We start from the raw sequence: 14,917 nt of genomic DNA on the forward strand, positions 1-14,917 counted from the left end.
GAATTTAAATTCTATAAGAAAAAAGCACCATGGCAGGGCACCATTTATTCAGAAGAGAAAAAACTCCAATTCCTTTGGCAACTAGCCTATAAAGTTGGGAGAATAGTAATGGCTACAGCAGACATGCTTGGAGACAGATGCACAGTGCATTCCCTTTCAGATGTGGGACTTTAAGGATTGCCCCACAGAATGCCAGCTCCTTGAGGAAAGAGATTGTTTGCATTTTGTCTCCAGCACCTGACACAGTGGCCGGCATGCAATTATAGTAGGGGAAAGAGAAATAATTGCTTATTGAATTGAAAGTCATAGCAAAAAAAAATTTTTGTCCATTTGATATTGGTTTGGGGGTGGCTTTACTAGAGACTCAGTCATATTCACCATGTGTGGCATGAGAAGAGAACAGCTAGAAGGAGTCGAGTTAGTGACTAAATAGCAAAAGTATGAAGGCAATGAGTAAGTCAGGCAGCCACTGAAAAGCCTGGAGTTTACTAACATTTCATTAAGGAGTTTCTGGCAATAGATAATGTGGACAGTAAGGATTAATGAAATTTGGCTTTAATTTTCTTTAAAAATATAAAAATACCTATTCAGTGTTTTCACACATTCCCATGTCATGTAGTTAATAGAGTTCATGGTAACTACTGTTATCATGGATTTTTAACACTGTGATTTTTCACATACACCCCCCCAAAAAATGGCTCCTGAAATTCTGATGTATTGTTCCTGCAATTACTGTGTATATGAACATGCACACATAAAGATCTGGAGCTGGAAGAGATATTAGGGGACATCTTAGCCCAACCCCTTCCATTTTCATTTATTTCCAAAAGGAACCTAAGGCCCAGAGAGTTGAGTGACTTATCCACTGTCACACATGGATGTCATAAGACTTGAACTTGAGGTTTGTGATTTTAAATTAGAAAATGCTGTAGCAAAAAAAAAAAAAATGTTGTAGCAGCACCTTCCATGAAAGTGGGGGGGGGTAGGGAAAGGTATTTAAAGGATGATGAGGGGGAGCTTTTGAGATATACATACATATATATATATATATATACATATACATATACATATATACATATATTTATATAAGTCACTTAATGAAATTTGCTGGACTGGAGTTCAGAAACCACCATGAGCCACATATGCTACAAAACGTAATGATGTGAATGCCTTTTCATGTCATAATGCATGTTTTGGGGCTACAGTTTGCTTAGAACCTCTGGTTTTATCAATGTAGAAAACTCCTTTTATAGAAACTCCCTTCACTAAGGGAGATGTGAAACCTGTAGTCTTAAAAAGTTGCCAAGGGGGCGGCTAGGTGGCGCAGTGGATAGAGCACCGGCCCTGGTTCAAATCCGGCCTCAGACACTTAACACTTACTAGCTGTGTGACCCTGGGCAAGTCACTTAACCCCAATTGCCTCACTAAAAAAAAATAATAATAAATAAATAAATAAAAGTTGCCAAGGGGCAGCTAGGTGGCACAGTGCATAAAGCATTGGCCCTGGATTCAGGAGGACCTGAGTTCAAATCCACATTTGACACTAGCTGTGTGACCCTGGGCAAGTCACTTAACCCTCATCACCCCACCCAAAAACCACAAAAAGTTGTTAAGGGCACTGAGAGACTAAACGATATCCCCAATGTCACTTAACCTATAGATGTCAGATACAAGATTGAAACTGGTTTTTCCCAACTCTGAGGCTGATTCTCTATCCAAAAAGCTATTCTATCTTCCTTTACTACTGTACTTCTACAATCAGGAGAAAATTCTAATAGTATGAAATGCAGGCATCATATTTTTATACAAATGTGCCTCACAGTATTCACTATCCATCGTTTAGAAATATTTCTACTCTGTGCTACATGACCAAATTTCTTCTAAGATCAATAAAAAAAAAGTTGTGTTTCTATTATTTTAAGGGAAGAACTGGTCACTCTAGTTTGACCTGAAACTCTATGTCACATATGGTGCCAAATGTGCCAGAATGACAAACTATTTTTCAATAGTACTAGGAGTAGTCTCCCAGCTAAGATTTCAAATTATATAACTCTCAAACATGCTTTATTATTTTAAGTCATTATAATCATAAAAACACTAATATCCTCTGGGCCATAGACATCTTCAGTATATAAACTGTACCACTGAGTTCAATCTTGGCAAGACTTTCCAACTCACTTGAGCTGTACAAACATAACCTTAGTGGTAAAAGTCATGGGCTGATGAGACCCAAGCAAAATTTTACACAGCTCTTAGCATGTTTCCACACTGCATAGAAAATCTGACTATTCTATTTTGAGGACTGGAACATATCACTCCCACCCCTTGCAAATTGTCTATGTACACAGCATCTAAATGGAAGAAGAAATGTTTTTTGGGGAAAGGGATGACTGAAGTTTTGTAAGAGACACCCAATTCTCCTAAAATTAAACTTAGTCAGGAAGGGTGATTAACAAAAGCCTGACTTTTGCTTGGGACTTCAGTTGTGTTATTTATAATCAACAAGAATTTATTTAGTGCCTTCAATTTACCAGACACTTTTTTTAGATACTGAGGATACAAAGGAAAAAAATGATAGTCCCTACTCCAGAAGCTTACTGAAAATGTACCATGTATAGTATCTACATTCTATACTGTGACCAACATATTGTAGGTACATAAATATATTAAACAACACTGAATATTACTGGTAACCTTGATCATTTAGTATTTGGTTTCTGTTTCTTGGGGAGAGGGTAGTGGAGACATTTAACTATAAGGGGTACTTTACAGAAGAAACACATCTCCTTGTATTGCAAATTCTATTCTATTACATTTAGCATTCCCAGTCACAGAAAGGAGAAAATCCTCCATTTTCTTCTCAAAGAGGCATATCCCCCCACTCCCAGAAAAAAAAAAAAAAACAACAACAACAACATAAGGAGCAATCACAGATGGTTATTCCCTATCCCCTGGAGAAGTCAAAGGTGTTCAGGGAGAGCCACATGTTCCTGTTTGAAGGAGTGATCATCAGAATACGTTTCTCAAATTTTAACCTCTTGCAACTGCATTCTGCATTATTTTAAACTGCAGTCATGGGTGAGCTAGTATTTTTTAAAATGATTTTGGCGCAAACTCAATGACTAATAAAACTACCCTATTTCCAATGACAGCTTTCTGGGCATGCATCCAAAAATTAGATGAACTCTCTTTATCCACCCCCTCCATTCCTTTGCCCAAGATGGCCGTGGGTTGCTGCTATTTGTGCTAATCACAGTGTACTTGCACAAAAGGCATACTTTTTTAAAATTACATTTTATTGAAATTGGTTTGACATGTCATAAATACCACAATAAGTATGCATGGGGTAAATGTTATAACAAGAGCTGTCACAATGCTCGTGGTGAGCTATGTCTCACACACTTCCACCAGCATCATTACACCTCTAGGAATCTCCACTGTACCCAGGAAAGCATCTTAGACACCAGATACTGTATCAGGCACTTCTGGGAATTTATAGCTCTCTCTTCACACTGCTACAGCGTCAAATGCTGAAGTTTCCCACCTTCCTACTTAGTGCTGCCAAAATGCCACAGCCAGTGACTCAGTGGTAATTTGCCTCCTTTTCTTGGCTCGGGCTGTCTAATTCACCAATCACAAAGGATGGTTTGGTTGTCATGGCTTTTTCTGCAACAACTGCAGATTATGCAAACTGGGAAGATTATGTTCATGTCAGGATATAGCAGAGAAAGGCATGAATGCACCAGGTACCCGTTTCTCAAGTTTAGAAATGACATTGTTCAAGCTCACAGTTCAGTTCTTCTCACAGAAAAGGGGAAGCTTGTACTGATGGTGAGGAAGAAGGCAGAGTGGAAGAAACCAGTTGCTGGAGTAGTAATATATAAAAATTGGTAGCTGGGTAATTGCTTCCCCATACTCTATAAGCTCCCATGGTAAGAACTATGCTATTTAACACCACAAGAAAGGAGGAGAATTGTGTAAAATAAAGGGTACAGATAATGGGGAATGGGGGATGGGGTACAGATGCTGGGGGATGGGGTGGAGGGAAGGTGCATTTGAAAGGAGCAAAGTAAAAAGGAGCAGTTCCTCTTATTTACACAAAGTGTATAGGCTTTTTATTAGGTTACTATTATATATAGTAGGCACTTAATAATAACTTACTGATGAATAATAATTATTTGTTATTGCTGTTCTGTCATTTCAGTTGTGTCTGATTCTTCCTGACCCTATCTGGGGTTTTCTTGGTAAAGATATTGGAGTCATTTGCCATTTCCTTTTCCAACTCATTTTACAGATTATTAAACTGAGGCAAACAAGGAAGTGACTTGCCCAGGGTCACATAGCTTGTGTCTGAGGTCAAATTTGACCTCAGGAATATGAGTCTTCCTGACTCCAAAGTCCAGCACTCTATCCTCTTTACCAAATAGCTGCCCATTAATTATTATATAATAGATCTAAAAGCTTTGTCCTAGTTCTACTAGCTTTATCCCTAATTTTTTTCTTCCCTTTCTGACCTCACTGACTGAAAATCTATTCACCTGTGGTTAAGGTGGTTAGTGGATTTTTAAACCATGACATTAAGGTATGAGGCTGAGACACAACCCTCCACCTAGCTAAGATTTATATAAATGCCATAATATTGTGAATTCAGATAAAGTTCTAAAGCTCCTTTATAAAAAAATGTTTTCCTAGCCTAGTTTAACTCACATTACTAATACATAATACTTAGACTGTAGTTAGAATAATTTCTAAATAAAAACACACTAAAGCCCAGCTATAACACTACAAGCCTTTGTTATAACAATCTGCTAGTGCATTTACTTAGAATATAAATTGTATTCACTTATATGAGTATGCATTGTCTTTTAAGTGGCTTTTAAAATGTTTTTTGAGTGGCTTTCAGTACCTAACTTCACCCATCTGCACTAAGACATCCTTATGTTCTCATGGATTCCATATTATAATGGCTTACTATAGAGGGGCTCCAGTGTGTCAGTTCTTAAATGTATGCTAAATAAACAAATAGATATATATGTATACATACAGATAGATATATATATGTAAACATACACACATATGTATGTATGTATGTATTTCATACTTACAGTAGGTCCCAACAAAACTGGCTCGGATTGCAAATACGGCCCCATGGACAATGGTGGGTTATGATATAAAGCCCTTCTGGGTGATGGTGCTCTAATGGTAGTCATATATCTTCTCTCTCTTCTGGGTGAGATGTCTCTTCTACCCACTATATCTTTCCCAGGTGACAAGGGCCTCCTTGGTGACAGATGGCGCCTTGGTGAAACATCTCTTGATGATATCTCTCTCCTCAATGCAGCTTCTTTTCTGGGTGAAAGATGTCTCATGGGCGAAAGATCTCTCCTTGGTGACAAATGTCTTCTGGGTGATAAATCCCCTTTGGGCATTAAATATCTATTTGGTGAATTATCTCGACAGGGTGAAGAATCATATCCTGGTGAAGACTGTCGGCTCGAGGGAGAAAAGTCCCTAGGAGAGGAGCTAGGTTCTGAAGAAAGCATATATTCTTCATCCATACAACTGGGTATATCAAGCCTATCTTTGTCTGGCTCCGAATCAGTACTTTTGCTCTGGAACAATCTCTGATACTGTGTATCTTCACATGAGTCACTTGGTGTCATAAGCTGGGTGACTTGAATACTAGGTAAAGTAACTAAGTAACTGATCAGTGAGGAATGCCCCATTGAAACATCAGTAGGAGCCCTGTGGGGAACAGCCCCAACATTTACGGGTAATGAGGAGAATCTGGGTGGTTGTGGACTAGTGCTTCTTGATCTTGTTTTTGGTGTCAAGTCTCCTTGGTCATCAAATTCATCATCATCTTCATCCTCTTCATCATTATCGTCTCCATCCTCACCATCTGATTCCTCAGCGTCTGAGAATTGATGGTCTGTTGAAATGCCTGACATGCTATTCTTCTCTGTGCCCTTGTGCACATCTTCAATGTTTTCTGAAATAATGGATAAAGTAGTGGAGAAGGAGATACAAATAAAAATCATGGTCAAAACCCAATTTAGAGTCATACTACCTCTAACGAGTCTCGTTCATTGCCTACAAGATTGACTATTTTCTCTGATGATCTATAGCACTTGGTGCTTGGACCACCTAATGACTCCATCAAATAGTACTTAGCATATACTATAATGTATTATTATCTTTTTCCATTCATGTACTGTATCCATAATTATATAGCAAGTCCCTTGTGAAGGCAGGGACCAACTTCATATCACTGTTTCCCCAGAATCCATGGAACACTGTCTTGCATATATAAAGCACTCAATATTTGTTTATTGATCTCTTGCAAGATGATGCTGAGGGTGAGGGAAGATACCAATCTATACCTGGGGACACAGATTTAGAAAAGCATTGTGTCTAAAGGATGTGGCAAAAAGAGGTTTCAATTATTCCACTTGTCAGTAGTGGGTTTGTTCAACTAAAAGTGAGTTCTTAATAAAGGGCATAATAAATTAGAATGGTTTTAATTTTTTTCCCAAAAAACATTGATTGTACTGTCTTCACTATCACGATTTTTATAAACCATAGTTCTAGAAAGAGGTATTTTTATAGTAAGATCTTTTTTTCCAATCATACTTTAACTGCACATGCCTCTTCACCATGGTTCAAAAAACAAAATTTGTTGCAGATTTCTTCTATCTTTTGTGTTTACTAAAGTGAAACATTTAAAGTTAATTTAAAAAAATTTAACCTAATTTTAGCACCTCAACCATAAAAGCTCAAGTGTGGATGACTCATTTGCATTGTGTAAAGGGTGATCAGCTAAGCTGTGACCTACCTGCTTCTTCAGTTTCTGTATCATCCACTGATGTCATTGATACTCCCAGCTCCAGACATTTTTTCATGTGTGCTTTAGATTTCATATGTTTTGTTAGATTTCCTAAACAGAGACAGAAACAAATGAAAAATGGATTGGTCACCAATAACATTAGGATCTCTGGATAAATTTACATCAGTGTCCCCTCAAACTTGAGAAACCATTCTGTTCTCAAGCCTCAATCCTTGAGAGTCTAATGACACAAAACAAAATATTACTATGAGGAAGAAAATAGGGATGCATGTAAAAAGACAAATATTTCTTATACAGACTAACTCATAGAGCAATTCAGATTTCTAAGACATGTACAGAATTAAGGGCAAGCAAACAGAAATGGAATGAGCCACCTTGGAAGGGAGTCAGTTCTCTCATAATGGTATGTTCTAGAAGGTCTGATCCAGTTTTAGGTGTTTCTTAGTCTATAAGAGTACAAGAAAGATATATAGATAGGCTAACCCTGGAAACCACATTGTTTTAGTAGAAAGTCCCAGCTAGATTCATGGGAAGGTTGGGATTTTCAGTCCTTCTTTATAATGTTTCTATATGTCTATATGAAAGAAAGAAAGAAAGAAAGAAAGAAAGAAAGAAAGAAAGAAAGAAAGAAAGAAAGAAAGAAAGAAAGAAAGAAAGAAAGAAAGAAAGAAAGAGAAAGGAAGGAGGGAAGGAAGGGAAGGGAGTTTGCATGTATGTCTGTGTCTAAGAGGGAGGAGAGAGACAGAGAGACAGAAAGACAGAGAGACAGAGAGAGAGAGAGAGGTGGAAATAAATGTAGACATGTGACACAGAAGCGAGAATTTGTCAATGAAATTGCTTGGGGAGCTAGAGTGAATAACATATTCTTCAACATTCTTGTATCAGAAAATCCTGGAAAATGAGTCACAATTTTTAGCTATAAATCCAGAACTTTGGCCATGGGAGTATATTGACATGTTCCTCCACCAAGCTGTACATTGCCTGATTTCTTGATGAGCAGTGGCACAGATTGTTCCGGTATGCAAATTTAAAAATCAACCCATTGAAAATTATGGGGATGAGTGGTCAGATCCATTAGAGCTAATGCAAAGTGCATTTATAGTGAAGTCAAAACCACTGTCTGAGTCACTATGGTCTATATGTTCAGAATGTTTGGGTTAGAACAGTTCTCATGTTTTTAAAAAATAGCAGAAATCAATTCAGCCAATGCTTCCTCTGTGAAATGTTTTCTGAAATCTACTCACTGAATATACTTTAAAAACATTTTTTAAAGTATATTTGTAAGGCAAATCCTCATTTCAGGAGATAACATTAGCTGTGGTTTCAAAGTAGTAAATGGAAGATTTTCTCTCTGCTGATAAATACATGTGAACACAAGCTATCAAATCTCTATGCATAATTGATGCAATTGTAGATGGAGGCGCCCACCTGGGAGTCTACGGATCTGCCCATTATTTATAAGCTTGAAACTGACCCACTGTAAGGCCCTTGAGCACATGCTTTTCTGTTTCAATTGCTCTTTGCTTCTGTGATGCCACCACATGTGTTGTCTCTCCACAGTATTTCGATATTTGCTGCAATTATAACCCAGACCACATAACATTTCTAACATGAAGTCATATTTGACCAGGCAGTTTTCATGCCATTTCCTTTGCAGATAGCTAGCCTAAACCTATGGCTCTTAATCAAGTTATTCAAGGAGTCTGACAGTCTCACATGCATCCTTTAATCATTTAGTTGAGGGGGGAGAAGACATTTCATGGAGTCATACTTTCATAAGTGAAACCACCTTGTAACTGATGGAAGATGGAAATGAAAGACAAATCAGAACTTTAAGGAGCTAGAGCCAGAATCAGTTATTTTTTTCTCCAAAAACAACATGCATGGGGGCAGCTAGATGGCGCAGTGGTTAAAGCACCAGCCCTGAATTCAGGAGTACCTGAGTTCAAATCCGGCCTCAGACACTTGACACTTACTAGCTGTGTGACCCTGGGCAAGTCACTTAACCCCCATTGCCTGCAAAACAAAACAAAACAAAAAAAAACAACATGCATGTACCTTTTGTTTTGAAGGCAAAGTTGCATAGCTTGCATACATAAGGCCGTACATCAGTATGTGTGCGGATATGTTTTTTGAGCATGCTGGGCTTCTTACAGCGAATCCCACATTCTTCACAAATGTACTTTCCTCGTCCACGCCCTCTAACATAGACATACTCCTCATTTGACTTATATCTGTTGGAAAGACAGTGTACGCCGTGTTTTCAAATATATTTTGAAGCATATTACAAACAATTCAATGCTAGTCATCTGAAACATAAATTTTCACAGAGCTTTTTTTAGATACAACCACTCACATACATCCTTACAAATCAACGAAATTGGAGATTTGGGGAACAAAAAGATGAAGTAAGCAGAATCTGGTTACACCATTTGAAAGGGAATGTTACCTTACTGAAAACGACTTCCTTGATCGGCTTGCCATCTCTCAGAAGTATATTGGCTTAAATATCAAAATAAAAGTCATTCTGACTATCAATATATAAATGAATATGGATATGGAAAGTACAGATTTTTAAATGAGTTCACTGAAGTGAATGGTTGGGAATTTATGTATTTTTGGTTTTGGCTGCCAGGACAGCCTTTAAGACAGCAGACAACAAATAAAATATGCAAACATATTTGAACTACCCTATATGCTCTTTTAATGCAATATCTTCTGAAGCATGCATGTAACGCATTTCACGTGTGTGCGCGTGCATGCGCACGCGCGCGCACACACACACACACACAGATCCACCAGTAAATTTGCTAAAAGAAGTAGAACTGATAATAGAATTCTTCATCTCAACTCTTCACTCTATTTTAGAAACCCTGGCAACACGGGATCTCTCAGCAAACTGCCAGTTTAAATTGATTGAGCTTGCTCAGCTCACCAACTGTTGTCTGCAGATTTGATCAGCTCTTCCCTGATAGAATATAAATCCTTAGGAGAGAGTCTTCTAAATTTCAAAATCCTTTCTAAAGAAACTGTTACATAATGAAAACTGGTAGGAAAACAGGGCGTCATTTCCCTCACAACTTTCCATGCATTTCCTGAAGCTCTGCAGGGTTAACCCGTACTTTTGTCAGAGGAGATTAAACATGAGATGTCAGAATACATAGTAGTCATTCACTGAGTACTCCACTTACTATCAGTCACTTTTAATCCTTATCTATGAATCAACAAGCATTTATTAAAGCATTTACTGGGTGCCAAACACTGGACTAGAATCCAAGATAGAACCCTGGGCCTAATATTGTCTGGCTAATAATTCTAGATCTGTTACTATGGAGTTATATTTTTGGTCAAAGAGGGAGATGACATGAAATTCCCCAATGCTTTCATCCATGGGATGTTTTGTGAAAGGTACTAGGATTACAAATTTGGAATACTCAAGGTCTTTATTTTTGCATTGGAACAGGGGTTCTTAATCTGGGGGCCATGGATTGATCCCTTTTGGGAGTTCATGTACAGACTTTAAGAAGTCTATGAACATAGGTGAGGGAAAAATGCTTCTTTATTTTCACTAACCATTAACTGAAATTTAACATTTCCTTCAATTATTTTTTTAAATGATTCTAAGAAAGTATCTATAAGCTTCGCCCAATTGCTAAGGGATCTACAATGCACATAAAAAGATTAAGAACCTCCATCCAAAACCATAGTACTACAGTGCCCCCTCTGACCCCTCACCCTTCTTTCTGCTCTGGAGAAACTATCATCAACAAAAGGGAATTCAATCTCACTAGTCCCCCAAATCCCAGGGCTTTCAGGTGAAATGCATACATGACCCCAAACCACTCATCTTACTGCAGATGTTACTTCACATCAGCTACCTAATAGCCATTAAATTGCAAAGCCTTTTTTTGTTTTTTTGCAGGGCAATGGGGGTTAAGTGACTTGCCCAGGGTCACACAGCTAGTAAGTGTCAAGTGTCTGAGGCCAGGTTTGAACTCAGGTCCTCCTGAATCCAGGGCGGGGGCTTTATCCACTGCGCCACCTAGCCACCCCATAAATTGCAAAGCCTTTTGCCAGGACCAGGACCCTATCACATTGTCTGTGAAGTAAGCAGTAATTAATTAATACTTATGATTGATTAATAGCCAAGATTTTCAGCAAATCGTAGACAAAGGAATTATCAACTGGCTATGCAGTTGAGCTTTCTTAGATGCTCCACAAATCCTTTATTTTAGAAATCCAAGCTTCTTTTGCCCCTAGATACCAAAACCTAATTTAATGTGTTGCCATTAAATGATTGGGATAGCTAGACTATTTAGTCTCATAAAATATTATCACTAACTCGATGAAGTGTACTAAGGGATTAAGACCCAAAGTAATGGTACTAGGAGAAGCTAATTTTCTCCATGGAGAAGCATTTTAAGCCCAATATGGTCCTATCAGCACAGGAAATTGAATATACATTTTTACCATTCAAGTAATATAATTGTAGCTTGAGCAAATTTCCTTTTGAATACAGTGGAAAAAATTGCATAATCCTTAGCAATATATACAAATTAACCTATACAAGTGAGAGGCTGGGAATGTAATTTCACAGGATCAATATATTGTATGTCATAAAAGGAATTAATTACTTAGTGAAAATGAATATGAAAACATTCTGATCAAAGTCAATCTAAGAAACCGGACAACATCAAAAAGAAATCATTTCTCCTCTTCTCTCTAATACTTAAGACAACATCCTCCCCTCCAACCTACTCCCAAAAGGAGACATTGATTGAAATAGAAACCTGGTCACTATCATGTTCAGGTGAAGTCACTAATTAAGGAAATGATGAGGATATGACCCATTATATAGACTAGTGAAAGGGAGGGGAAAATGAAACAAGCATAGTCCTTTCAGATGATCAAAACACAGTGATAAAATGTGCACATACGCTTTTTCACTTGCTTCCTTAGTGGAGATGTGGTTCCCCAAAGCATACTGTAACTCTACTGGAAGGTCTCTCTAAGCTAGGAGTGCAAATGCCCTGCTATGGAGAAGACTTGAATGTGGGAGTGTTGATTCAGTCACAGTGACCCTCAGTTTCTGGAGAAAGATAAAAGCTACATTTCTCTCCTTTGTGTTAGAAGATGAGAGATTTGAAAAGAGATTCAAACTTTAAAATCTTCATGGAGCATACATAAACATAGGTTTTAGGGAGAGAAATACTAGAGGTACACAAAGATAGTGAAGTGGAAAACTTAGCATAAAAACAAAAGCTTCCTGACCTCTCTCTAAGTGGTTTTACCCCCACGAGGTGCTAAGAACTATGAAAGAAATAATCATCTCAGATATCTGAACAGTTAACATTTTACAGAGCTATACAAATAGCATAATTCTAGTTATTTAAATATAATTAGAATAAACTCAGGAAAAACATAATATGAAACATATACCTATCATAAATCTATGGCTAGTTTTACTAAAATCCCAATAATTGTGAATGGACTAAAGTTTCCTTTTGCTACAATACTATGCTTTTACTTTGATAGCATATGTTTGGTGAGATTTTTCTACTAAAATGTGTAGTACAATTACACATATATATTGACCTGTGTAATGTCCCTTAGGGACTACATATAGCTAATATGTTCTCTATTATTGTAACAAATTTCTATGGTTCAAAAGTCAACATTTTCAAATACATGACTATTTTACTGTCTAAAAAGAAGTGTGCATGATTTAATCATTTAAGCAGCACACAATAGTTCAATTGATAGTAAAAAAGATGTACATCAGAAGAATGTTAAAGAAAACACAAAGCCAGAGGGTCATCAAAAGCCCATCAATTTCACCAACTTCCATCCTTAAAGGAAGACCATGATGATTTAGAGAGGATGCTTGTAACATACATAACAAACACATTTGCATTAATAGCACAGCAGACCTTAAAACAAAGACATTGACTTCCTTTTCCTTCTCAAGAGCCAGGTACTCTATTGAGCTGTGCATTGAAAAATAATATAATCTATTTCCAAATCAGGCAGGCATATGAGAACTCCATTTCTCTCAGTGTCTTCCCCAAACGGGTGCAGTTACCTTGAAACACAACTGAACTGATTTCGTATTTCCATTTATGTTTCCTTACCCTCCTTCAAAGATTTTAATTCGGATTGGCTCAGTTTGTTTGGATACAATATCTTTATCTCCATGAATATCTCCTTTTCCTCTTTCTTTTAGGATACTTCCTACTAGTTTCCTTTCAAGTTTGCTGCCAAATAAAAATGATGCTTCAGGTTTCATCTGTGGGACAGAAACAAAGAATCAGTTGACACATCTGTGCCAAGAGGTAAGTTAAATACACGTTCCCAGTTATTTACACTTTGGACATTTTTTAAGGAATGCATATGGTGTTTGACTTAGAAGAAGATGGAATTGGTAACAGCTCAGGCAATTCCAGTTGTTCCAACCATTGCTCTTCAGAAGAGTGATCCAACCTTTCAAGTCTTCTGCATTTCAGTACATTAAGCACTGTGATTTCAGCAGGGTGGATAACCTTTTCACCACTGATGATGGCAACCCTTATATGACTTAGTAGATGGTCTAATGAGAGCTTCTACAGCCAAAAAATTCATCATCCTTTTTGGTCAACCTAGAGACAGGCATCTTTGCACTTAGCTAAACAGTCTCTGATGATAGTCTGTTATCATGCCTATACCAGAAGTCCTTCAAGTTTGATAAGACCTACCCATGTTTATACTCAACTATGATAGGCTTTGAGAATCCAGGCTCACCTCAGCATTATGATGAGGCATCAGAGGGACACTTTGGAGGAGGGAGTCTACCAATAATCTTTGAAAATTGGCAAGTGGTGTTCACACTGAAAAGTCAAGTAAGTAAGTGATCATGTTGCGTGAAAGGCAATAGGGAGAAAATCAGAAGGGAATCAAAATATATTCAGAATAAATATTCCTACAACCTTTCCAATAATACAAATCCCAGACTGTACAAAGAGAACTATGGAGAAGGGGCAAGAGATGTGTAGCTTTTAAAAGTTTTACATTTTTTTTAACAATATTTAAGCATGGGCCATATTTTATGAATATTACTATAGTTTGAGTTTTTTAAAAGCATTTTATTAAAAAGGAAAGAGAAAAAAGGTCAAAATCCCACTGCCATCTTTTTAGTCCCATCGACATTTAAAAAAACAAAAACTATTCTTCCCTCTTTTTTCGTTATCTCTCACCTGCTTTACACCCCTTTCAAAGAATATCTCTTGGGGGCCACTAGGTAGCACAGTGGATAAAGCACAGGCCCTGGATTCAGGAGGACCTGAGTTCAAATATGGCCTCAGACACTTGATGCTTACTAGCTGTGTGACCCCGGGCAAGTCACTTAACCCTCATTGTCCCACCAAAAGAAAAAAAAAAGAATATCTCTTTACATTGTCATATTTGAGGAATTAACTGGTTCTATGATAAAATGACTGGTAATGAGAAGCAAAGCTTTATGGCCAAGTCATTCCCTTGCTCAGGAAGCTCTGTGGTGTTCCTCCTGCCTTTAGGATAAAATACTCAGTTTGGCTTTGAAGGACCCTCACCATCTGACTCCAGCCCACCTTCCTAAGAGTACTACACATTATTCTCCTGCATACTTTTGACAGTCTAGTCAAACTTTGGTCAACTTGCTATTTTTCAAATGTCTCCTTCTATCTTTAGTCTCTGTCTCTTTGCGTAGGGCGTACTCTCTCCCTGGAATGGGATGCCTCCTCATTTCCACCTTTCAGAATTCCAAGATGTCTTCAGCCCGCAGTCAAGTCATCTCCTTCAAGAAGCCTACCCGGCCCCACTCTCCAGTTGCTAGAACCTTCCTCCCCAAAACCTGTGTGTATGCATCTACTTTTCTGTATCTTTATTGTTCCCCTCTAATAAACTATAAATTCCTTGAGGGCAAGAATGTTTTCATCTCTGTCTTGGTATCCCTAGCATCTGGCAGAGTACCTGGGACATATCAGGAACTCAATAAAATGCTTATTGAAAGAAAAAAAATGAAGTATTTAGAAGACATTAAAGTATTAAATATGTTCA

At 37.7% G+C, this 14,917-nt stretch overlaps 1 protein-coding gene across 12 annotated transcripts in view; it reads right to left on the reverse strand.

Annotated features, from left to right (window-relative positions):
• The window catches only part of HIVEP2 (HIVEP zinc finger 2), a 284,997-nt gene that overhangs the window by 6,107 nt on the left and 263,973 nt on the right, over window positions 1–14,917 (reverse strand). For all 12 annotated transcript variants that reach the window (XM_043999699.1, XM_043999695.1, XM_043999693.1 and 9 more), the window contains 4 exons: window positions 12,979–13,133; window positions 8,906–9,081; window positions 6,836–6,937; window positions 5,106–5,992 (listed from right to left, as the gene is read on the reverse strand). In XM_043999699.1, the coding sequence (XP_043855634.1) occupies window positions 5,106–5,992; window positions 6,836–6,937; window positions 8,906–9,081; window positions 12,979–13,133 (1,320 nt within the window). The remainder of the gene's footprint in view (window positions 1–5,105; window positions 5,993–6,835; window positions 6,938–8,905; window positions 9,082–12,978; window positions 13,134–14,917) is intronic.

The sequence above is a fragment of the Dromiciops gliroides genome, chromosome 4 (genome assembly GCF_019393635.1).
Source record: "Dromiciops gliroides isolate mDroGli1 chromosome 4, mDroGli1.pri, whole genome shotgun sequence".
Classification (NCBI taxonomy): domain Eukaryota; kingdom Metazoa; phylum Chordata; class Mammalia; order Microbiotheria; family Microbiotheriidae; genus Dromiciops; species Dromiciops gliroides.